This window comes from Chelonus insularis, unplaced genomic scaffold, assembly GCF_013357705.1.
Source record: "Chelonus insularis isolate UGA/USDA-ARS -01 unplaced genomic scaffold, ASM1335770v1 contig_401_pilon, whole genome shotgun sequence".
NCBI lineage: Eukaryota > Metazoa > Arthropoda > Insecta > Hymenoptera > Braconidae > Chelonus > Chelonus insularis.
In genome coordinates, this window is record NW_023276558.1 from 330,734 (window position 1) to 358,055 (window position 27,322).

The window sequence follows — 27,322 nt, forward strand, 5'->3', positions numbered from 1 at the left end:
TTGATAGATGTATCGAATCATGTCAAATTTGATTTGTATTTAAATTTGGTTAAATTTAACCGAATTTATTTTAATTGTAAAAATTTTATATGAGCATCGATCGACTATCATTGTTATTGTTTACCGCAGTATTTATACAAACGATTATTTCACTGTAAATAATAAGGAAGTATTATTTTATCCACAGAATAAATTTCGTTCAAATTTCAAATCATACATTCATCAACTATCTATATATTTCTATGCATATCAAAATAAACAATGACAATAATCAAAGTAGAATTTGTCAATTGAAAATATTATGTAAAAATAAAAATATAAATTCTTTCATTTAAAGTACTTTTTGGCCATAAATAATATATAATAAATCTTTTATAATAATTATGTTATTTAAAAGAAATCGGTAACTTTTAAATGTCATTTATTTCAAATGACTAGAGAATGAATAACAAAACATTTTAGTTGTTCATGAAACTTTCAATACTAATTGTGTTTCTCAACAAAAAAAAAAAAACAATACTGCGAAAGTTCAATGCATAAAATTTAATCAAAATTTTATCGTTTTTCATGACTCTCCTATTCTAATTTATCAATTAAATTTTCGTTTATTCAATTATTTTTGTTTTTTCATTTCATTATTGTTTTTATTTAAATGACATTAACTAATAAATAACAGCTAAAATAGTTGACATTTAAAGTGGACATAATTGGCTGTAATTTTGACATTTTCTCGATCAATCACGATCAGCCGTGATCAACATTATCAAGGGCGTAATCATCATCACGTCATGGTGAAAACAATCATCGCAAGTGATATGAAATCTAATCGTATGAAATTTGCTACACTTTCAATAGTATTACGTGGATCACCAGCACTCAATCTCTGATTATTAACGTGTGTTATTAATATATTTTTCTCTGCTTCTAAAATGTGTGATCCAACACTTGTTATACAATTTACTTTTACCGTATTACCACTATTGCTGCCGACAAAATGTTGAGCTTCAGCCTCAAGATGTAGTCCAAGAATAGTTAAATTGTTTGCTGGATATCCGAGACGTGAAAGTGGATATTTGATGGTGTATTTCGAAGCAACCTGTAAATAAGTTATTTATAAATCCAGTAACTAATTTAGCTACGTCTTAATTATTATAATAAAAATATTCATTTCAAATTTAAACTAAACTATTTTATTGGTTAGATAAAATTCACTATTGATCGTGAATATATAGACTTTGAATGGTTATTAAATGTAGGATTAGCATGAATGGTTATTTGATAATAAAATTGAGACCAACATCTGTAGAAGACATAAAAGAAGAAAATTAAATATGTGAAAAAAGTGCAAAATAAAAGAAGATATTGCGAGGAATATTTTATTGTATAGACCCTTGTCTCTTACTTCCAAATAACCGTCAATATCGTGACGAACACTCTCACATCTAACTTAAAAATAATATCATATGAGATCAGACATTTTATTTCACTTATTTCAACCTGTATTTTTGTCACATTCACTCATGTACTTGATAATGTATATTGACTATCGTTTACAAACAGTCCAATGAAACGACATCACTTATTGGATAGTCAGTCAGTAACTTAAAAATAGTTTTCTTCATTTAGCAACTTTCTGGAAGTAATTTTGAAACCTTATCAGATATAGTTAGATCTAAAAGTGAATATTTTATCTGATCTGATTAACTTCAGGTAGATCCATTATAATAAAGCTTTAAATCTAATTAAATCTGATCAGACTCAACTAAATTTTAAAGACCTAAAAATTTGTTACAGTCTTTTTCTTCTCAATAAATTGACTACACTTAGCATAATATACTACGAATAACGTTCCAGACTCCCTTAAATTTTAGCAATTAACTAGGAATGAAATACATTTTAATTTGAGATTTATGTTCATATGTAGATAAGAATGGGGGTAGTGTGATACATTGAAGTCGTTGCGTATCAAAAGACTATTGCATGTCTTCGACAATTGGATAGGGATTATCATGGATACTAACGACAACCTATGTAAGGGATAGCATGCAATTCAAATAAGTGTTTGAGTGTTGGTGTATAGAATCGATTATAAATGTAGGCGTATCAGGAATACTCGATGACACTGTATCTCTATCTATTCTCTCTTGTTTCTCCTCCTCCTCATCATCATCTCTTAGTCCATCGGTAGATAATTTGCCTTTATTACGATGACATTCCATTCATCTTAAGTAATAATCGTACTATAGCCGTGTTATCGTGTTTGATTAGTTTCGACTAAAATGCATTAATTAATGTACAAAGAGTTTATTACTAGCAAAGAATTATCAAAGATTATTAATGAAGACTACATTTTTTTTATCAGCACTTATTGTTAATAAAATTTAGAAAAAGTATTTTTATATAATGTAGTTTAAATATGTTTTTTATGTATGTACTTAGTAGTATTAAAATCTAGTAAATTTAAAAAAGACTATAATTTATACTGTACTAATATACTTTACCTTCTTTCCGTTAATTGTCCAATGTATATTTGCTGGTGGCTCTGAAGGCCAGGCTGTACAGTTACCCGTGATATTTTCTCCAACAGCATAATGAGAAGACAACCCTGTGATTTCTGGTTTTCGTTTTGGCAAAGCTGAAAATTAATTAATTTTTCCCTTAAATACTGTTATTATGACTGTAAATATAAATAATTAACAATTAATTTAAATTATTTTTAAATAACAATTAAAAAGATCAAATTATGTTATGTAAGAAATTGAACTTCATTAAGTATTTACTTCATTGAATATTGCTGTGACTTTACGATAAATATTTTCTCTCCAAAACTCTTCAAGAGAAGGAAAGTGAATTCTCATCCCTTTATATGACCCATCAAGTCTGCTTCTCATTAAACGAAATCTTAGAAAATAAATTATAGGATGTTCTAAATTTCATTTAACGATCATTCTAACTAATAAGAAAAGTAGTATAAGGATTCTTAGTCAATTAAATAAAAAAAAATAATTTTCAAACATCCTTTAGAAAAGAACATGGAGAAAATTGAAGAGAAAAAATTCCAATTTTCGTAGCGACCCTCTTGAGTCCTTTACGGAAGAAGGTTTTCGAGAAATAGACATCAGCAATATTCATTATGACTAAAAAGTTTCTTTAAAAAAAAAATAAAGATTTATCTAAATTAAAGATTAAATCTATCTGAATATACACGTACAAATACAATATTTACTTTAATTAGATTTTATTTTTTTTTTACTCCCTACTCTTATCGTTATTGCAATACAGTTATTTATATTGCATAAATGAATAAATTTAAGCACAATTATAAATATGTAAAATTGACTACCGATCTATATATATATATACTGCAGAGAGTATTTTAAACAGGTATGTCAGGTACAAAGATTAACAAAGTGATCAACGTTTCAGTACTCTACAATCATTACACAGATTCGAAGAATAAATTTATATAACAAATTTTCGCACTGGCAAAAAAAAATATTTCCATTTTCTGACGTAGATTAACATGTACATTCACAATGTTACTGTGCGAGATGTGCAGCTACATGTCTCACTACTTCGCGTTATTATTAGGCGGTATACGGCAGTGCTTCTCATGCGCTAGAGCTCGGCGACCGGTACACGTACTTTCCTCTTCCGTAAGTACCGTAAATATTCATGAGCTTATAAATATTCATGTTTACTATTCAAAGAGAATAGAGCAGAAAAGGAAAAACCAAGAGGAACGACATCAACCTTCTTCCGAAGAAGTAACTCGTTTCTATTTTCCGAGTCACGAGTAAAAGTATATCACTGTCGACTGTCGATCCTTCTTCTATCTCTCCTAAGAGATTTTAAAGAATATATTCTACTCTGAAAATTAGAGAAAAGGATGCTAATAAAATATCCATACACTAAATACGTACACAAAACCAACTCATAAGAAAGTATTGGAATAAAACTTGAGATTTCTTGAGTTAATTTTCTCGAATGACATATTATTGATTAAGGTTGAGATATATTTTTGAAAAAATGATTCAATCATGATTTAGATACCATGGTAGTTAAAATTTTCATATTATTAAAGTAAGAAAAAATTTTTTCAATATATTTCAAGTTGATATTACTCATTTTTAGCTGACATCTTTTATTAGAGGAATAAAATAATTCAGTAGAATAGCATATAAGTATACTAATAAATTAAATTCAAGAATTATCCACTATCAATTCACAAGCTTTGGAAATGAGCCAAATAGCAAAATCTTAGTTTGTCTCTTGTTGCTTCTCTTCAAAGCTTCAACTATTTTTTCATCTACTCTTTCAAGCAGTCTAATGTAATAAATTAATATACAATATAAATATCCTCTTTTTGAATAATAAATGGTCTTGAAATAAAAAATAACTGTATAATTATTAACTTTAAGCAATGATATCTAGAATATCCTGAGTGGAGTAAGTTGTAGTAAATTAATTAATGATGAATATCAACATGAAAATATATGAAGAGAATAAATCATGCTTTCAAGAACAGATCGAAAGTTTTCAGTTGAGAAACTTAAGTGGATATGCATTTTAAGTGATATTATTTATCATCAAATAAATGTCTAAGATAAATTTTTATATTGTCATGAATCGTAATATTTATTTTGTTTAACCACGTGTGTTCACAACACCAACGAATTCAAATTATTTATGTATGAATATAATACATGCATTTTTAGTGTTGTAATATGCAACAAATTTATCAAGTTTTAGTTTCAGATAAATATAACTTTCATGAACATATGAATTTTACTCGGTTTAGTCTCTTTATCTACTCAGTGGATATTTGTATTCTACCACCAAGCTGTCCACGCTCGGTTAATTTATGTCAACCTAGGGAATGAAGCGTTCGTGGATACGTTTTACGAATATCGATTCTATACATTGCGGGTCACGATTCTCTTGGGATTTTCATGTTTTCTCTTGAAATTTTTTATTCGGCTGTTTTTTATTTTTTTGAATTTTATTGCCGATATTCTATACACGGAAAAACTATCTGCTCTTTGGCGTAACATTCACTGGTTTTATAAAATAATATACGATTAGAATATTAAAGTGGATTTCCATAGTAATTTTTTTACTTAGGTCTTCAATTATCGTACTTATTCTATCAATTGTAATCAACGTTACTGATTAGTAATGAAATTAATCAAAAAAATACAATTCTCTTCTGCATGTATTTTTTTGCTGATTGATATAAGCATAAAAAACTGAATGATAATTCTGTAAAAAATTGATATATCTTTTAGGAAAATATGTTTTTTTAAGTAGGAAATGATATTAAACTTTACTTACATATAACTGAGAGATTCCCAGTCTTGAAAGATGTTGCAAAAGCGGGTCCATCAGTTGATATTTCACACTTATATTGGCCTGCATTGTCGAGGGTGAGATTTGTGACACGAATTAAGTTCTCTTTACTCCGTGCAGTCTATAAACACAAAATAAAAGTATGAATTTTCAACATTAATAACGCTTATAACATATTTTATAATTAATTAACATAAAAATCAGTAGACTGAATATGATATATAATTTTTTATCTTGCTATTATAAAACTAGTTTAGTTAAACGTTGGTAGTTTAATGGAAAGATGAGAAATTAATGTTGGCAAAAATGATGAAATAGAAAGCTGGAAAAATGGATCAATCAAGTAATATTTTATAATTAAGTTTAAAATTCAGTATCAACTGTACCATAAGTACAAAGTTCACCTTACATGTGACTATTGTAGAAGTATATAAAAGCTTTTCAATATTCGCTTTTATCGTTCATATAAATTTAACTATATTAATAAAGTTATATTAGCACGGCAATGAAATTCTCATTATTTCCAGAAAGTTAAACTATTCATACTAGTTTATACACACATTGTACATTTAAGTTTTTTTTCTCTTGATTTCATTCACGACATATCGATTATTGTTTAAATTTGATTTAAATACATGTATATTAGTTGAGATAGATATAATTATTTTTCTATTGATTCATTATTGAGACCGATAGAAGGTACACAGAACTTGATTTTAAAAACAAACAGATCAATGCATTCAATAAAATTTCATGAAAGAAGAGAATTTATAATTTTGTTGAATATCAATTAATATGATAAACGAGAAGTATTTTATCGTGTGTACATATCTGTATGTATGATAAGATCTCGATAAGAACAGTTATGTAGGAGTATATAAAAGCACAAAATCCACGCTAGGTAAAAGTAACTTCTTGAAAGTCGACGAAAAAGATACACAGAACTATGATCAAGTGTTCATGTCGCTTCTTTGTCTTTTGCACCTTCCACATTTTCGCGATAAAACAAAGTTTGGTATGTTTTTAAATTGATTCCATTATCGATTTTATCGTAAAACTCTTTGTTATTACTTGTATCATGAAAACAGCTTTAATGTCACACAACAGATCACTGGTTTATTTCCATTATTAAAGAAATCTTTTGGCCTTCTATTCGCATTTTGGCCAATGTGTTTAATTTTATTGGATACTGAGTGTTGTAAAAGTAATAGAATAGCCATGAATTGATTGAAAATATACATAAAGCAGATTGTTTCTCTACAATAAAAAATTCGTATTATTTACTTACAGAGGTGATATCTATTTGAAAAATGTGGACTTTCAAAAATTTCTGCTAGGTCAATTGCTGAATGGAATATTTTATTTTTCAATTCAATTCAACATCAAAAATTTATTCTAGTTTTCTTCCAATCATGGTAATATTTTTTTTTTATTAAAATAGATGATTCTGAATCGAAAAATATTTTTCCAGAGATTTAATCAAGTTTTTAGATGATAAAATAAAGTAGTTTCTGTGGTCTGGTTCAAGAAACCTATGATATTCAAGGGTAGAAGATAAGTATAGTTAATATGTTTTAGCTGTTTTCACTGCACGATGAAAAGTTTTAGCAAAGAAAAATTTATTCTCTTATCTGCAGTTTGCCGTTAGTCTTGTACGTGCTACATAGCAGATATCAACGAGCTATGAGTTTAATCTTCTGAATAATATCCCATCTTATTTTTCTTACCACAAATGATACCAAAATTAGTAGGCGATTTTTAATTGCGAGGATAAAGTTTGTTCTTAAACTTTTTTTCTGGTTTTAACTCTGATAATATCATACAATATTAGAGTGAATATAAAGTTTTTCATATTACAATACTTATGATTAATTTTACATGAAAAAAAAAAATATTTATCCAACAAATAATTTAATAAAATATTGATTCTAATAGTTGGTAAATACTTACATCAAGTTTAACACCAGCTTGACTAAATGTTTGTATTGGTTGATGATTATTTGGTATGTACCGAAAAAACTCATGACCATCCTTGTACCATTTGACAGTATAAAGACTTTTCCCTCCATAAATTTCCCAATTGCATTTCATATCAATGTTTTCGCCAATTTCCGCTTCTTTGGGTATGTCAACAGTAACTTTCACATCTGTAAAAATAAAAATGGAATTAATTTTTTGATTTTTGATTAATAATCATTTAAGCGGAGAATGTTAAAAATTAGTTAAATAAAAATGGACATTATTTTTAAATGAACAAATAAACTAACAAATATTATAAATCTATGTAGATGAATGAATGAAAAAATGAAAACCGCAGAAAAAAGGAAATGGTTGTATTTCAAGAGATCTTTCAGTTCATAGATATTTAACTAGCAATATCTTATTTCAATGTGGATCGAAATTGAACGACAAGTAGCAAGAAACGTCATTCGCATCTGTTTCCGACTGAAAGTCACCCCCTTCTAAGACATCTTCCGTCGTACATCCGCAATTTTCTACACAGCTTCTGTATCTCTTCTTTCCCGTCTACTACAACCTTTACTATTACTACTACTACTATTACTCTTTACTATTTTCTCTATCCTACTGGTAGTGTAACCCATCAGGTTGATTTGCTAGCATTTTAAATTTCAAAGGAAAGGTATCTGCTTCACTTGTATTCACTTCGAAAAAGAAGAGCATAAAAGAAAAATAAAATCATCGAAAATTCTCTAAATAATTCGTAACTTTCTATTTTTTTTTATATTCCAAGTATTTTACTTTTTAATTATCTCATGACTTTTACATATAAAGTGAAAATTAGTTATGTTTCATGGTGAAGTTGAATTCAAGTTTGAAACATCCCAAAGACTGTTAGATTATTCTGCTAGTAGGGATCTTGGTACATAGAAAGCAAAAGTAGTACCTATACATCACCATTTGGTAACATGGTAGTGGGTGAACAAGGTAATGTAAAGTAAAATCTCAAGAGATATACCAAGACTGTATAAAGTTAACTTAAAAGACTTTAAGCTCTCTCTCTCTCTCTCTCTCTCTTCTCTCATTTACTATTATATGACGAAAAAGTATACTAAGTCATATTTTATTTTGTGATTATTTTATTATAAACTTTAAAACAGTACTAATTAATAAAATGCCTGAGAAGGATTTTCTCAACTATCAACTCTTTTGTTAAATGTCTATTTAAAATGAAAACGACTTCTGTTGATTTATATATTTATTTTGCTTATTTTCATAGAGAAAAATATGATCTATGATACGATGAATAAAAAGGATTTTCGAAGCAATAATGATAAAATAAATTGTTATATAATAATATGATTATCAAATATTATTTTAATAAAGTATTGCTTTGTGACACGTTTATGGAAAATTACATGGCAGTAAAGTCTGTGAAGCTGAATTTCGAAATTAAAATTTCCGCATTCTCTACGATATAACGACAAGGGCATGAAAGTGAATGTTTGCGTAGTTTTCGTAGAGAAAATGGAAATGTCGAGACAACAATGACCCCCGCCAAAACCCTTGCCTTTCTTCTCCGGAAAAATTCGTATATTGCCAGCGGGTGCGGCTGTGAATATTTGAATTTCATTTTCAATTCAGAACTAAAGCGGTAGCCTTGGGCAACTGGTACTCGATTTTCAAGCAATAGTATTCATGTTTATCGAAAATAAAAAAAAAAAATTACGATTACACAAAAATTCCAATATGCTTTTATTTGAATGCGTATAATGTGCGTGCAATAATTTTAAAAAACAATATTGATTGTAATGATGATTATTAATTCAAGTTTAACTGGTTGTATGTCAAATATTACATTTTTCTAGTTGAATTTTCTTTTTTCTCATTTCTTTAATGTCAATATTTACATTAGTTATTATTAATATTATTTTTTCAATAAAAGGGAGTGTAAATAATTGAGTTAAATCGTTATGAAGAAAAAACCTTGTATATTACCTCAGTGAAAATAACTTGGTTAAATTTATAATTTTATCTTTCAACTTGAAAGCGAATATTTCTTAACCCAACGATAAAATGAGCAATTTCATCTAGAGACCTATCTCTCTTGCGTCATTGGTTTTTCTCACCATATCGATACTTAAGCTTTCTTCTCTTCAGTAGATTTTTTTTATTTTTTTCCAAATACTATATCCACTTTCGTTCAAGTTTTTCCGCTATTTCTCCTTTACGATGGATATCACTCGTTTCCGTAGCCATACACCTGGAGTGAGTTGAAACAGTTACAAGAGGTTATCCACCCGGGACTTCCCCACAAGATAGAAAACAGGTAAAAAGTAAAATTGTACGCAGGGTCTAGATAGTCATATTGTCTCACACTATTTTCGAAATCCCATCGATACGTTGGCAAATATGTACGATCAGAAATATACATTTATCTTAAAGCCTTCGTATACTATTTTTACAAATGTACACATTCATTTTTGATCCTGGATTTGTTGTCAAATATATTTTATTATTATTATAGATATTGACACAAAAGTGAACAAATAAATTGTTGATCAATAATTTTTTGTACATAAATTTTTTAAAACCTACAATTGATCAACTATAACTACCTTAAAACCACTTCAGAACTATCTTAAAATATTCCAACAATAGTTTTGTTTTCAACTAATAATAATTTTATTATTAATCAATAGTTGATTAATCATATACTGTAGAACATTATTTCTAAATCAAGAATAAAATTATTCTCAATCTAGAAATATTATCTCTCTAGTGCAGATTTCAAAAAAGCTCATCACCCTAGAAAGGTATGCCAGACTCGCCAGTAAATGCAGTTATCATCCAATCATGGCTGAGTACACAACTATTACTGGATGATAACTCCATGCTAGTCTCAATCCTGATCCAATAATGGTCCTATTGTATGTTCTTACAGTGCATTGCAAATGATAGTGTTTTATTTAAACCTACTATCTATAATAATAAAATACCTTCAACAATTCAAATTAGCAATGATAGCAGACTTATCATTGGTTAACCATTCATCTATTCATTGTCACCCAGATATAATTGACCTTATTAATATTTTTTTTCATTTATTCAACAATTTATTATGAACCTCCTTATAAACATTAAGATATTTAATAAATAATAAAACATTATGTTTAAATTAAATACCAAAAAGGTTCGATCTCCAAAGCAGAATGTATTTAAAAAGTGCTAATGTTATTTTCTGAAAAGAAAAATCGAAGAATCAAAAGCCCTGTGTGTGAAATGCAAATACCTTGTTTTACTTGTTTTTCATTAGTCAAATGAATATACATTAATGCCTTGCGGCAAGCAAGACTCCATTTTTCTCGGCAGAGTTGCCAGAGTTGGCAACACGCGGCGACCATTATACTTGTATATCTCTACTGGGAATAAATGGTGATAATATCAAAACCCTGCTCTTGGCATATCCTTCTGTTGTAACATATCTCTCTTGTCTATTCGTACACAATATTTATCATCATTTGTATCTTTTTATTCAACATCTTCATATCATATGATTTTTATGTGGTTTCGATTAATCCTCATTCGCCCCCTTTCATTTCCATTTATTCTATATAATAAAATATACTCCTCCCTTTTTTATTACTCCCTATTTTTAGCTCTTTCATCCGTAATGTCTTTCGCATTGACCTGTATTATCTTCTCGAATGTAATGCATTCGAGAATTATCATATTAACATACAGTATTATTTCTGATATATTGTAATGGAAATTCTATAAGAAAAAAAAAAAAAAAAATATTGATAATATAAGTCGTAATTATGAAAGTACTTGATATTATTAACTAGAATATCCTTTCATTAATTACACTTTACTTATTATAATCTAATATTCAAGTGGTTCAGATTATTTTAATTTAACTTCCTTTTTTTTTTCATTTTACTACGTCGTTTTTTCCAATATATTTCTTAAACGTATTCTCTAATTGGGATTGTTCCAACGAGCTATTCGTGATTTTTCATTCTCCAGCAATTTTATACGACGGACGATTTGGCGCTTCGATCCTTCTGGACATTTTCCAATTCTTGAAATTTCTTTATGCTTTCTCTCCACCTTCTGTCTGTCTCATTTTCCTCGAGCTTACGATTTCCTATATTTATTTTTATTTATCTCCATTTCAACAGCATACATTAGCTTAACCGTATAGAATGAAATCCGTTGTTATTTATGTTGCTTAACGAGCATTTGATGATTTATGTGTATTGCTGTCTTTTGCCAAGGTATTAAACACCAACAATGACTAATGAAGCCATTTAATATTTCGTTAACAAAAAAATTATTCTGCTTTCTCTTTTATTCTTTATTATTTTAATATATTTTACTTATAAAAAAAAAATAAAAGAAATATAAAACAATATACAATGGGGTTGAACAATAGGTAATCAGTTCGAACTATGGTAATATATATATGTACATTTTAAAAATAAAAATTATTTTTTTGTTCTATTACTTTTGTTTTTATTGGAGAAAAGATAATTGCCTCTTAGCGTGATATTTGTAAATCATTAGAGTAAAAATAATTTCAAGTTAAATGCAAATATGAATGTGTTCAAACGTATGATTTTTATTTCAGTACCATTATGTGTTATTAATAAAACAGTGATGCTTTTTAGTTAGATGAATATTAATCCATTAAATATATTATGATATGTATGAGAGAACATTGTCAAAGCGATTTTATAAAATACAAACGAGACGGAGTCATATTCAAAATATGTTTTACTAATTTCAAGAGGTATGGGAATAAGCAGCATTATACCGGATATTCCGTCGGGAATAATTGTACTCGTGAGCTGAATTGAAGGGATAGCGTAATATAAAGTGCATGAACCTCCCTATCTCTCTTTCTCTCTCTCTCACTAGTTAGGGATCGTTGAAGCTAAACTCCATAGAAACTGTCTTGAGAATTCGCTATGTACCCAAGGGTTATACAATGTACCTTATATTTTATTTCTTCATTTTCCTAAAGGCTTTATTTAATAGACAATCTGTCGATCATGTCAAAATGTTCATTTCTGAGAGGAATAGAACAATAGGAAATTCAATAATTCGAATTAGTAATTTGAGTTAATTGAATTTTTACCGACGTAATGGTAGAATTAATCATTGATATCGATTATTTGATGAATTTCAGTAGACAAAGAAAACGGAAGCCTGAAAATAACTCAGCCGAAAATTTTTAATTTATGTTCCAAAATATTAAATTGAAGATTTATGGAATCAAGTCATAATAATAATAATTTTATTCGAATTTAAATTTGGAAAATAAAAGAAAAAAATCATACTTGTATTATCTTATTCTTTTGAATAGCCCATTTTGCCCCATACAATATTTTATCTATCGCCCTTATTTGTTCTAGTTATCAGTGGAGAAAAAAATGCGAAAGTTAATAAAATGTACTTATTATCAAGCAGGTCATTTTCCCCCCATCTTTATCAAGATTACCTGACAGATTGATTACAAATCATTTCCCAAAGGAATTTAAATTAAACATTCTGGTATTTTAGATCAAGTATCGGTGACATTTATTTGCTTTACTCACATATCCAAGGGACTTTTTAGAGTCTCATCGTACACACCTATTTCAGATCTTTTCCAGAAACTTCATTTTTAATTTGGATTATTTCCAAAATTTTTTTCTACGCTTTAATTAAATCCATATCAAATGAACTCAACATGAGAATAAAGGAACGTGATTAAAATTAAATTATTATCATGAAAATTAACTGGATCATGAACAAAAAAAAGCTAGAAGATAGTAGTATTGATATTTGACCTATATATAAATAAAAAAACATGAACTCAATTGTATATGTATGTATATATATATATGTATATTTGTAGTATAGCAAAGAAACGTGAAGGTAATTTATAAAAGTGAAAAAAATTGAACGTGTAAAGAAAAAATTCAAGCTCGTTGAGTGCATCTTCTGTAATAATTTCTTTCAACTGACTTATACGAGAGTATACCTTACGGTATACTGCTGAACAGGAGCTTTGACTTTGCGGCTTAAAAGCTAGGACAGAAAAGAGAAGAGCTCTCGTACAGGTACTACGTAGAGTTGAGAAACGACTTGCTTCCTGTGCGACTCGGAAATGGAACGATCCTTCATCCTTGGCCGAGTGCACCTACTACTAAAGTACTCTATCTTGCGTGAATTCGCGAGGATAATAGCCGCTCACTGTTCCATCACGTTTTCGAATTATGTTTTACTATTTTCTACTAAATTTCCGCACCATAACCATATAAAACCCATTCGTTCATTTATCTTTGTTTCCGTTAAATCTTATTTATTATTTTCCCATTTATATTTCACTTTAATTATCTTTCAAATTTACTGTCACAAAGTCACTAACGTATAAATTTATAATTATTCCATAATTTCCTGAATAATAAAAGATATTATTGTATTTTTTACGTTGAATAAAATATTTTTAATTGTTTTGTGGTGTATGGTAATTTAGTAGCTGTCTTCCAGTGTTCATCATCATTAAATAATTCATTAACTTATTTTAACAATGTGACTAATTATTCTATTTGATTGCATTATTTATTTTTATATTCATTATCGCTGATTTTTATTTAATACATTTATTTATTTATTTATTTAAAAAATTAAACATTACTCCGAATTTAATGGATGTATGTACACACTAAGAGTGTGTTAATATGACGTCACTCTTTTGATAAAAATTTAAAATATTTTTAAAAGTATTTCTTAGTGCATTAAAAATATATATAATGTTAATGAAATGGATGACGTCATATTGACATGCTACTAGTGCATTAAAATTATACACTTGAACAAATTGAGTTTTGCAGTGTAAGATAAACTTAGAGCACGCTATGAGTGTATTATATAATATTTAAATAAAACAAAAATTGCTTGTATTTAGAGTAGCACCGTTTTTAATTTACCGTGAAAGTAAAAAGCTCTATTATAAGTAGATAAGTAATAATTTTAAAAATATTTTGTTATGTTTAGAGGTAAAAAGATTCTATATTTTTCATTTAAATCGTCTTTTATGTTATTATAAAGTTTAATTAATTGAAAAATTTATGCTATAATTAATGAAATTTCTTTTTTGTCAAATTATTTACAAACATTGTGAGATGTATATTTTTGTTTTGATGTCGGTTTTTTGTTGTTACCTAAATAAACTCTCATAAAATACGAGAATAAAAAATTATCTCATTATCATGATCTTATTACTTTAAAGAACATACAGACAAAGAAGGAATAGAAAGAATAATAAGAAAGATTATGAATGTCATCAAATCTTTAGAAAGAAAAATAAAAAAATTATTATAGGGAATGAAGAAAAAAAAATAGAGAGAATGAGTGCAAGAATGGCTCGCTAAACTCAAAGTTTACTCATTTTGTAGCGAAACTACCAACATTCCGCTGCATTGCTTCTCGTTCATTTTTTTTTTCTTCAACCACCCATCTTCTTTTTCTCTATGGTATGTGATAAATTTTATTATTTCTTATTTTATTCACGCTTTACTATATTTAACTTTTTGCTTATTCAACGAAATTGTTGTTCACCCAAAAAAATCTTCAAGATTTTCACTTTCCAAGTCATTTATTAATAATTACCTTTCAATTTATTTTACAATTTATTTAATCATTTATTTAATAATAATTAATTAATTCAAACAATTCACTTTGTTTAAAATAATTTTATTTATTTATTCAGTGTCTTTATCAAATATTCATTTAATTAAACTGGGACAGAAGAGCATGTATTATCAGTTAAATAAGTATCTTTAATAAAATGATAAAATCTGAAATGAAATTTATTAAAGTGATTTGGATTATTTGTTTTTTTCAATTGGCGTAGATAAATAGGCGTAGGTATACAGATAATAAATGTAAGAGAGTATGTGAATAGAGCTCTTCTTTCGAGAAGAAAAGAGAAATAATAGCCAATTACATGATTTGTGATATCTGCTATATGAAACTGGAAAGTGAACGGTTATGAGGTAATGCTTCATGCGAAATTGAGTTTTGAAGGTTCATTGTGCTGATCACAATGAACCGATTATAATGGTCATTGAACACTGACCATTCATATCACTGCTAGTTCCTACACCTTGTCTAAATTGTAAATCGAATTTGCTGGGTTACCATTATTTGTAATATGCCCATTTAATACGCCTCTGTTTGATCCAAATTAGCATTTAAAAATTTATTTAAAATATTTATGACAAAAGATTCCGGACAAAAGCAATAGACATTATTATTTTGCCTTTACATCATTACATAAAAAGAAAATTACATCTTTTGAAAATAAAGGGAAAAAAATTTATTTCAACTCCTGTAAATAAGAACATAGTACTTATCAAGATAGTCGTAATGTACAAAGTAACATTTCTGTGTAAGTATGTCTAAAAGAGTTAAGATATAATACAATACAGCTATGGTAACTTTTCGTGAAAACCTTTTCTCTAACCTTCAGATTTAGTTCACTTGAGTTTTATTTTATTGGGACAACGTTTTTCCATCTTTTTCACTTCATTTATTTAACTCTCTTTCAGTTGTTTGCACCATCAGCTAAAATTCCTTACATAGTTCGACGTTTCAATCCATTGGTGAAATTTACTTTATCCATATTTAACAACAATCCAGGTGTAATCATCATGCATCACGGTTCTTTTATTTTTATCATTTTATCACATGAGTGTTCCAAGCTTTCATCATAATATCTCCTTGTGATCAGCAATAAAAGGCCATTAATTAAATATCAAAATTTCGTTTATAAAATAAATCTATGATAATTTTAATAATCGATTAAAATTACTGATAAATGTATGAAGTTGTCATGATTAAAGAAGTCCAAAGTCGATGTAAGAGTCAAAAAATTATCTACTCTTCGATTTTGGATCTTTATCTTCATTTACCCCATTTTGAGGGTGAAATAATTGATTTTTCTAATGTTTGACCTGATTCCGTATTTCTACGCATCAAGACAAAGAGAATGAGTCCTCGATCATCAAAATCGGACAACTTTGATTTTTCGACCCTAAAAAATGGCAAGTGGTACCCCTTTCCATTTTTTTTGGCCAAAAAATAAAAGTACTCCGATTTTCGAGTTTGACCACTCATTCTCTTCGTCTTGATGCGTAGAAATGCGGAATCAGTGCACCGCCCGGGAAAATCCACTTTAACACCCTTAATAGCGGGGTAAAACTGGATACACATTAAAAATGATCATCGCCTTGACTTTAAACCCTTATAACTCATGAACGGACGGTCCAATGATCATTTTTAGGGACGTTTTAGAAACGTGAAAATTTAAGCTATCTAACAATATCTATAAATTTATCGAGAAAAATTTCTTTCATCCTTAAAATCGCTAAAATACAAAAAAAATCATATTTTTTTGGGAGTTTGCCAACTATTTTGGCAATTTTGAGGGTGCAATAAATTTTTTAGACGTTTTCTATAGATATGTATCTTTAGCTAAGATTCTGAAGTTTCCAAATACCTCTTAAAAATCATCATTAGATGCTTTGTATGAGAGTTATGAAGCTTCAAAGTCGAAGAGGGTCGAAAAAGCATTTTTCCTCACTACTTTGAATCTCTATAACTCTGAAGAAAAGTCATCGAATATGATTTTTCAAGAGCTATTTGGAAACGTCAGAATCTTAGCTAAAGATACATGTCCATGAAAATTGTTTAAAAAATTTATTTCACCCTTAAAATTGCCAAAATAGTTGGCAAACTCCTGAAAAAATAAGGTTTTATTTTAAATTATAGCGATTTTAAGGGTGAAAGAAATTTTTCCAACATTTTTTATAGATATCATGTTTAGCTTAGATTCTTAAGTTTCTAAAACGCGCCCAAAAATGATTATTTGGCCGTCCGTTCATGAGTTATAGGGGTTTAAAGCCAAGGGGATGATAATTCGTAATTTGTATTTCAGTTAACCCGTTTTTAAGGGTGTTAAAGTGAATTTTTCTGGGCGGCGCCCCGATTCCGCATTTCTACGCATCAAGACGAAGAGAATGAGTGGTCAAACTTGAAAATCGGAGTACTTTTATTTTTTGGCCAAAAAAAATGGAAAGGGGTACCACTTGCCATTTTTTGGGGTCGAAAAATCAAAGTTGTCCGATTTCCAAGTTCGACCACTCATTCTCTTCGTCTTGATGCGTAGAAATGCGGAATCAGGTCAAACATTAGAAAAATCAATTCTTTCACCCTCAAAATGGGGTAAAACCGGAACTTACTTCAAGTTTTGCATAAATTATGCTCCAAGTATGATTTTAACTATATTGACTCTATTCCTCTCGTCGAGATCTTTCATTTGAGCCCACGATCAACCCCGTAGCATCATTAGAATAGAAGTTATGCAAATTTTCATGTCTTACAGTTTTTCGCCGATGTATCATTATTTCATTAATTTTATTATGTATATTATTATTTCAGTAAGTAGAAAATATTCAAATTACGTTTGGAGTAGAGAGGTACGTCTAACGAAAAATTCTTGCTGGTTATTAGAAATGGCAGTCAGAAAAATAGTTGTCACAATCAGATTAACGACTTGATAAAATTTTAATCATTAGAAATAATTGGCACTCGAAATTTCTGTAGATGAAAATTCAGAAGCAAATGCAGGAATGGAATATTTCCTACAATTCTCGATCCTTTTAGTTTTTAAACTTACAAAATATATTACAACGCTGCATACAGAAAATTTAACTTTCCAAAACACATTGAAAATAACATGAATACATGTATGTATTTATTTTCGTTTGATCTTTCTATGATTGATAATTGACAAATCATTAAATGATGCTGTAATTAAAGATCCTATATCCGGAGTTTAATTAGAGAAGCAGTTGGGTACTCCGTTTTCGCCTAAAGCGTTTACGTGTATGTTGCCGTCAGTTGAAACTCGTTAAAAGGGGCGGAGGATGACAGGAGTGTATGTGGAAGAGAATAGAGGAAATGCAATTGCGTGCATGCGTAGCTTTGTGGTTAAATCGATGTGAAAAGCCACTGAATGTGATAGCGAAACTGAAATGCGTCTCTTCCACCATTCACATATAGGATTATTTATTTTTTTGTGTATGTCCTATAAAAACCGAAACATAGTAACATCATAAAATGTATACTGAATTTATAAATTAATTTCTATCTACAATCAAAATTATAATCAAGAATCTTATTTTTTTCTTTTATGCATTTCTTAATTCATACTCATCAACATCATTCTAAGTTTTGTTTTCTCAATATCATTTTTTTATATCACTGCAACTCTAATGGTAGCGAAAATTTCAATTGCCATAAAGCTTTGTTCTTATCACGTCTGCTTAATAAGATTTTTTTAAGGCCTTACAATTTTTTAAACTCCATAATTAAAAGATGTATCTGTTCTATATGACTCTATATATTTGTAATATTAATTCATAAGTACCCATAAGTTGATAAGTTTACATAAATTTTCATCATATAATTTTGCTTAAATTTGATTCCTCATTTTTAATGCTAAAGCATCAGCGGTGTACTAAAAGCTTTCTGTTAAAATAAGTTCTATCAAAGACCTCGTGTTTATGTGGAATTGTGATTGGCTGCAGTTGCCACTTTACTTTGCTTTATAATACATTATTAACCTATATGCTACATGCTCTTTTGTAATTTTTTCTTTTATTTACTGTTATTATTATATTTTGCATAGTCGATAGAACATTTGTAATCCTATAAATTATTTCCTGTGCAAACTATTTTTCTGATAAATAAATAAATAAATAAATAAATGGAACTCCACTCCAATTGTTGCATAAAAATTTTCAACTGTCACATTTAAAAATGTTATTAAATATGTAAATATTTGTATAAAAGACATAATGTAAGCTTGAAAAAATTTTCATGGCAATGGCAATAGAAAATACTTGTTTATATTCGAAGATAAAAAGATTTTGATATTTCTACTTTACAAGCCTGGTGAAAAGATTGAAATAATATTAAGTAAATTCCTTCTAAGTTCAGTAAAGTACATTCCTTACTATTCGATGGTTGTCCTTATTTTTACTAGACTGTAAATTAAATTTCACTCCATTTTTAGGAGCACCGACATTTTGTTCTACTGAGTGAATATTAAAAAAACAAAAAGGGTAAAATCTTTTTATATCTAGTTTTTACTTTGACTATGTTACAAAATAAATTTAGACATTACATAAAAAACATCTTGTACGGATAGATATATATATATGATCATCAACTTGCTATCACGTGGAATCGTTGATCAATGTCGTTTATAGAAAAATGAGAAAAGAATACCCGGAAGTTGTAGTCATCAGTCTTCGTTCTTTTTGTCGTACTCAGCTCATGAAAGCATGCGAGTTTTCAAAATCAAGAGCAAATTTCCCAAGGGATGATTTGTAATTTAACATTTGATAAGAGGATAGAAACTTTAAATTTTTATATCAGGCTATGAAAACATTTTGTGCTTACTATAATTTTAAATAATTTAAAACTATATTCGGTATTTTCTTATTTCAAACTTTAAACTCTCAACTTGTCGTTTTTCCTTCCTACTCTCCTTCATCATCTTCTTATTAAGCGTTAATTTCAAACTTTAACTCTACCATATAATCTTTAAGAGTGTAGTTATAAAGCCAATTTCAACTACGTCGATTTATATCTTTGCTTTTATATGTCATCACATTCACCAAAAATGCACTCATAATAATAAATCTATTAGCAATTATGTATTGAGACTTGAGATAAAGATTTAATATTATAGTGATTATCGATGGTTAAAATTCATCTAAAATGAAAAAGATATGCTAGCATAATTTACTTCATATCAATAACGAATTTAATTACTTTCTCTTTAAATATCAATTAATAAAAATCAGTGAGAAATGGTAAACATCCGCTCAGTTCTTAATTTTTTATTTCAAGGATTAGTTTAACAGAATGATTTTTTTGAAAAATTATTCTAATCCAAACTAGTTTTCATATTTTTTAAATTAATTGTTAGAAATTTCATATTTAAACATTTACTAAAATCACAAATTAAAGCAATCATATAAAATATAAATTCTATGTCAAATTATTCAGTATTTAGTAATATTAACAAATTCATTTTCAGTAAATAAGCCCAAATGAAAAAAAATTAAGGTCAATTGAGAGCTTATTATTAGTAGTAGTCTGATAACATCAACAATGTAACTATTTTGTTTCATTCTTTTCAATCTTGGCTTTCATTAGTTTTAATAAAATAATTAGACTAAGAAATGGACACCATACAAAAGATAGACAAATGATTAAAACTAAAAATCAAAATGGACTGAAGTATTTTTTATCCTTTAAAGACAGGTTTGATGAAGTAAGAAAAATCATTTCAATAAACATTTATTTTCTCTAAATAATGATTATTTATTTTCTTTAGTTTAACTGTCAATCTATCATGTATTTACCCTCTGATGAATTTATTTCATTCAAGGGTTGGGGTAACACAACCAAAAAATAGCACAGAAAATACAATTGCTTGATATGACTATATTGTTTCACTCTTTAATATAATAATTAGTAAATAATGACAAGATTTTATTCAATTAGCCTCAATAATAATTTTAATATTTCACATAATTCTAATTAATGTAGCTAAAGATAGAAAACTGAGTGTGATCTCAATTGTAACGGGAGTCTGTAGTGAATACGAAGGAGTCAACTATTGTCTTTATCAATAGGAGTGGGTAGGGAATGACATTTCTAGGAAATATAAAATATACCCGAATGAGTTTCCTCTCATATATTTCCAACAGAGCCATGTGCGATGTTAATCTCCAAACGTGTCAACGCCATTTTTCATCCGTGATAATTTCAACTATGGCTTAAAAATATATCTCCAGCACGTGTCGATATTTTCTTCATTAGATTGTTGGATTATATAAACACCATTTTACCATTTATAATGAAAATTTATGAATTAATGTTGAAATAAAGTTAAATCAAATTAAATGTCAAATACATTAGTGTAATGGAAATTTTCATTATATAAATTGTCTATTCTGTAAAATGAAATTTTAAGGATATTTTTATCTTATAAATATTGAAAAATATAAGCATGGCGTTTTAAAATTAATTGATCAATAATTGTTCATTATTTTATATTCTTGATACCCCAGAGAATGGACTTAATGGTATGGAAATAAAAAAAAAAAGTCATACAGATTGGCGATACCCATTATATTTGTCAATTGAGCCCAAGCGACATTCAAATCACTGGGATTATGCCTCAGGATAAATAGTATACAGCTTCCAAACCATATGATCGTTAAACGATCCATTTAGACCAATTATGAGATGAAATGCTTTGCGTCTCGTTGTAACCCAAAAGAGTTTAAAAAAAAAATACGAAAAATTACGACATAAATTTCGTAATCCAATGTTTTTTTTATTTTTTTTCTATTTTTTTATGTCCATGGAACAATTTATTTCTATCAATGTTATTAAAAATTTATTCGTATGGTAATTTTTGTTAGAAATTTAAGGATAGAAATTTTTACAATTTGTGTATCATAGATTATTGATGTCATTCATAATGATTATTATCGTCACTTGACATTAAATCGCGTAACCCAATTAACCCGTAACAGTCATGTCAACCCTTATCTTGAAACGTATTAACGTTGACAGCTTCGCAAGTACAAATAATAGGGGAAGAGTTGAGGTTTACGATTGTGAAGAAATAGTATAAAAATGTTATTCTCACAGTAATGTGTGTTTTTTTTATGTTTCATTAAAAGTAGAGCTACCTTTTTTTTTTTATTATTCAGCGACAATTAAATAATAAATGTTATTAGGATCGAATTAATATCAGTTAATTTTTTGTAAAAAGGGTTTTTTTGAAGAATAATAGATCATAAATTGAAAACTTTTGAGATTTATAATCGTGAGTTAGTGGAAGATAGAAAACTCTTTTACAGAATTTGAGATAATCGTTCCTTTGATTTAGTAATATCATTTTTCCGTTAGGATCAATAAATTTTTTATCACTCTGAGGATAGTTAATAAAAGAAATAAAAATTATGTGCAACAGATGAACGCGTGATAGAATATGTATATTTTCCACATAAATTTAATCTCTAAGTTTATCCACATCTATAAATTTTTTATAGCTAAAACCATATTAATCATAATATTGGATTTAATTTTTTTTTTCAACCATAAAATGAAAAAAAAAAATTTTCTCCAGTAATCTTTTCATTACAAATAATTTATTATTAATTTTCTAAAAGCATGTAAAATTTAAATGGCTTATTTAAACTGAAAGAGTTGTAATTAAGAGCAATTTAAAATTCTTCAAATGATTCTTGTCACATGTAAAATGTTGTGTGACATAAAGACCGAAGAACTGAACTAAAATGGTACAGAGTTTGGCACTACCAAGGCACTAATAGTGAGAGAAAATCAGTTGTTCTATTGGATTCCGACATTCCTCAGGCTTCCAATGCCAATTGCAAGTAAGAAGTTTACGAGATTCCTGCCAGTGAATTACCAACTCTCTTCCCTTTTCGTTAAGATTCCAATCTAAAGCTCCAAGTAGATTGTAGCTTTAATGACAAATTACAATACGTACTAGAGAGTAGTGTGTACTTTTTATCTAATTCAATTATATACGAAGACCATTTTTGAGCCAAAATTACCTTAAAGTTCACAGTAAATTTGAAATACAGGAAATTAATGAAAAAAGACTCCCTTTGTATATAATTCTATATAATTTTAGAATTAAACTCTAATGCTCATTACTTCTCATGAGAACTCTATCCATTGTCTTAAATAATTTAAATAATAATTATTATTTCAAAATAACTATTTATAATAATTTATAATTGAGTAAAAAAGTTATCTTTAAATAATTTAATTACAAAACTTGTTAAATGAAACATACTTTATTTAAAACAAAAAAATGGAAGAAAAAATTAATGAGTTTTGTTACAAATATTTTAAAAGTAAAAAAAAAGGTTACAATAGTGGTATTAACTTTTTTCATAAAACAAAACAGTAATGGCAATTTTTATTTTAAAATACTTTGCATTAGAGTCATACATAATAGATTTTATTTGAAAAACATACTGCATGTAGTTTTTTTTTTTACTAAAATTTTTCTGTCGTAAAAAATTACAAAAATGTTTTCATCCTATCATAATTATCAACTTGACATGAAAGAAGTATACAAACACGAGATTCTAAATTTTTAATGAAATTAATAAACATGGTGAATGAGGAATTAAAAAAAAAGATTTGAAATCAAAATACTTAATTAATGAATTAATTATAGTAATAGGGAAGCAAAAGGAGAAAAAAAAGGTTATAATAGAAATGAAAAATAACATTATTAAAAGTCATGATCAAAAGTGATACGACAACTTGATTATTACTTCATGTTCCAATGAATTTGACCGCGAAAGCACTGAAGCAAATGGAAAGCATAGGTAGCTTTCTGACTAAATTTGCATACGACGTACGCATCTACTTGGGTCTTTTATGTATTTACTGCAGACACATATACACTGTTGCATTGAGAAACATGAATCCCAACATACATAGCCTTATATCTCCCTTGCCAGCTTCCAGTTAACTCGTTCACGTTGTTGCTCATGTTAGCACTTAATCAGCTACGTTATTCAATATTGGTACCCAATGCGTACATATAGTTTATAATTCGAACATACATCTATAACATTTTGCAAACATTGTCTGCATGAATGAATTTATTCAAAACTAACTAACATATTTCGTGGCCCTAAAGATGACATTATGCTAAATAGAAAATTTTATTGATGTCAAATACGATATAAGTTTCATCGATAAGTATGAAAATAAAATGGAGAACAAGGACAAATATGCTTGTAGAACGTTATTATGTGTATATTCCTCTCGCAAATGAATATTCCATGTGATGACTGATGAGCTTGTTCTCTTGCGGTATAAACTGAACACTGTGTCAACTTGTGACCTTAATGATACACGGTATATACCTACTATAGTACTTGTCACACACCCAAAGGCTTATTACAATACATTTGACCAAATATACACTTAGGGAATACAGATCGTGAACGAAATATGGACCCAAATGGAGCTTGATAAATATTTATTTTTGATAATTAAAGATTTTTAAGTAAATTAATTACCTTTTGTATGAGGATTTTAACATTCATTTCATTGAAAAGAATTATTTTAATAATTCATTTAAAAAACATTTTCACTGATAAATAATGAGAAATTTTGTTTTCAAGCAAAAAGTGAATTTATTTTAATTTTTTATTATTTAAAAATTTATTTCTTTTCTTTTGGATCTGTATTAATGAAAAATCTAAAAAAGAAAAAAGTTTTTTTTTTAAAAAAATGAATAGTATGTTTAAATAAATATTGATTTTATTCAATAATCTGGGTGAAAATGAATGTAAATGATAGTAGATGGTGTTGGAATAAAAGTGGAATTCATGAACATTGACTAGGAAATTTTTACGATAAAAAGTACCAATGACATGAGATAGACAGTGAAGCTTGGGCGTAGACTTTATGCATCACGTTTTCGCCTTTTGGATGGTTCGTAATACTTAAACTCTTTTTACACATACGAGAGCTACTCGGCTCATGTTTTTCGCATTTAAATGTACTGGGATCTGGCTAGCCTTGAATAGTATCCGTCTGTCAGAAGAACTAACGTCAACGTGAGTTTTAAGCATAGAAAAATGTACAATCTAAAGACCAACGACATTCTATGAATTTTAATTTAACTCTATCTTCTATAATTCTGTGACTTGATAAAATTAACATGATATTTAAATTTTTTTATATTTATAATTAAACCTTTTCATTCTAATTTTATTGTAATAAAAATTAATTGTAGTATATTAATTATAGATGAGTGTATTATTTAATTGTTGTTGAAAAATGCGAGAAAATTTTTAATTAAGCTAAAAAAATAATTTAATATAAAATAAATATTCAATATAATAATTAATAGTTTGTTAAATTAAATTATAAGATTTTTATTTATAAATATTTATTATGGATATACAGAAATAAAATTGGTGAAAACTTTATTGTAATTATACCGAATTTTATTATAGCTACATATTGAAAATATTTAATTTTCAACAAACTTTAGTAATTAAAATTCAATTATTATCAGTAAGTTTAATGAGTTTTCATCGAAGAAAATGAAGTAAGTAAGAATTAATACAGTGGCAATAAGATTGATAAGACCACAATTTTTTTTTTCTCTCAATAGGAAATACTTCTCGTAATTTCTTTATTGAGTAAATTAAAATTTTTCTTCTTTACAAATGAACATTAATTGTTTTCACTACTCACAAATAATTATCATGATTTTCTCTTAATTAATCTATTAATCCTCTAGTTTAGTCTAGTATACATATACGATGGTATATGTGTATTATATCCGAATTTTTTTGATTATTTTTTGTGAATTTAGTAATCTCTGGGTGAAGTAAGTCACACGTACTAAATCCTTTTAGTCTTATCAAAATCTTTTTCTTCGTAATACAAAAAGTTAGTGGTGAAGAAGAACGAGACTGGAATTGATGAAAAAAATCGAAGTAAAAAAGACAGACTCAAAAAGCTCGTATCTTAAATGGAAGATAGTAGGTAGAATTTACGAATAAAAGGGAAAACAAAGATAAAGGTAAGCTCTTAACTTACCACTAGATGAAGATACTGATGAAAATCCAATAAATAATAATAAAATAATTGATGTATTTTTATAAAAATGCGATATTTTATCTCGTCTACTGTACATGAAATTTTTAAAAAATTCAACAACTTTCAAAAAAGTCACACTTTCATTTTTAGCACTTTGATTATATTCACTTGTATCAATATCACTAGTATTTATAATTATATCTAATCTTGATGTCAATTCCATAATATAATTAAAATGACAAAAAGCAGACATTATGATGAATAAATAAGTGTCATAAGAGATAAATAATAAAATAATAATAGTAATCAGTTAATCCATTTGCACAGTTCCTTAAGGATATTTTGTTTTGAAAAGCCAGTGAGTCCTTGTGTAAATGCGCGTCACTCCCCAATCGTAACCCAGCCGCGGAATGTGAGTGAGCGTCGTAGGGGTAGCTTGGGTAGATTCGGGTGGGCGGTTCCCGTCAGCGCACACACCGAGAAGGGGTCGCGTCGTGTGAAGAGAAGAGAAAAGGACAGAGATGAGATGAGAATTGGATAGAGCGAGGAACTGTGGTAGAGGAACGACGTGAGCTACCTTCCATAAACGTGTTGCCGCGTCGAGACGCTTGGCACTACTGAGCGAACCGAAGGAGAAATCTAGAGCCCGTTGGGAGGTTACTACTACTACTACTACTACTGCTGCTGCTGCTGCTGCTGCTGCTAACTTCTACCATTACTGATACTACTAGTAGGTATATACAAACAACCACACCACTACTATGTTGTACTAGAACTGCTGCCACTGCTGACTCTACGCACTTTCATCAAAAACTAAAGGGTCGTATATACTAGCATAGGTGGGGTCAACAATAGGTCATAACTATTTTATGAAAATGAGTCAAGAATATGTCTCCTTTTTTTTCAGAAACTTTTTACATTACCTTTTATCATAAATTCTTTGAAAAATGGATTGAATTATTTACGAAAAATAAATAATGTTTCTTGTATACTGAAATAAAAATGGGAAAACAGTATTAGAATAATGATAATTAAATAAAACATGTTGATAAAAAAAATTATTCACTTTATTTATTACTTTAATAGTTCATTAATCAATTGAGAAAAAAATTCACGAATCATTATTTAACAGGAACATGATATAATATACTTGGTGTTCTTCAGTATAATGCTTCATTTAATCATGAGTGTTCAATCTAATTAACAAATATAAATGATTATCAATTAACTTGTGGCCAAAATTACACAATAAATGTCCCAG

The 27,322-nt window shown here is 28.0% G+C and overlaps 1 protein-coding gene across 1 annotated transcript; it reads right to left on the bottom strand.

The window, feature by feature from the left end:
• Window positions 1-579: 579 nt before the first annotated feature.
• On the bottom strand, window positions 580-26,662 carry LOC118068779 (uncharacterized). The gene is made up of 5 exons (XM_035086445.1): window positions 26,062-26,662; window positions 7,300-7,496; window positions 5,335-5,470; window positions 2,502-2,635; window positions 580-1,096 (listed from the first exon to the last, which is right to left on the bottom strand). The coding sequence occupies exons 1-5, from the start codon at window positions 26,312-26,314 to the stop codon at window positions 782-784; spliced, it is 1,035 nt and encodes a 344-aa protein (XP_034942336.1). The 5' UTR covers window positions 26,315-26,662; the 3' UTR covers window positions 580-781.
• Between the last annotated feature and the right edge of the window lie 660 nt (window positions 26,663-27,322).

Coding starts and splice junctions, on each gene's coding strand:
- LOC118068779 (XM_035086445.1), bottom strand. CDS start 26,314: ATGTCTGCTTTTTGTCATTTTAATTATATTATGGAATTGACATCAAGA. Junction 7,497..26,061: donor ATCAGTATCTTCATCTAGTG/GTAAGTTAAGAG, acceptor TTATTTTTACAG/ATGTGAAAGTTACTGTTGAC. Junction 5,471..7,299: donor AAGCTGGTGTTAAACTTGAT/GTAAGTATTTAC, acceptor TTGTGTTTATAG/ACTGCACGGAGTAAAGAGAA.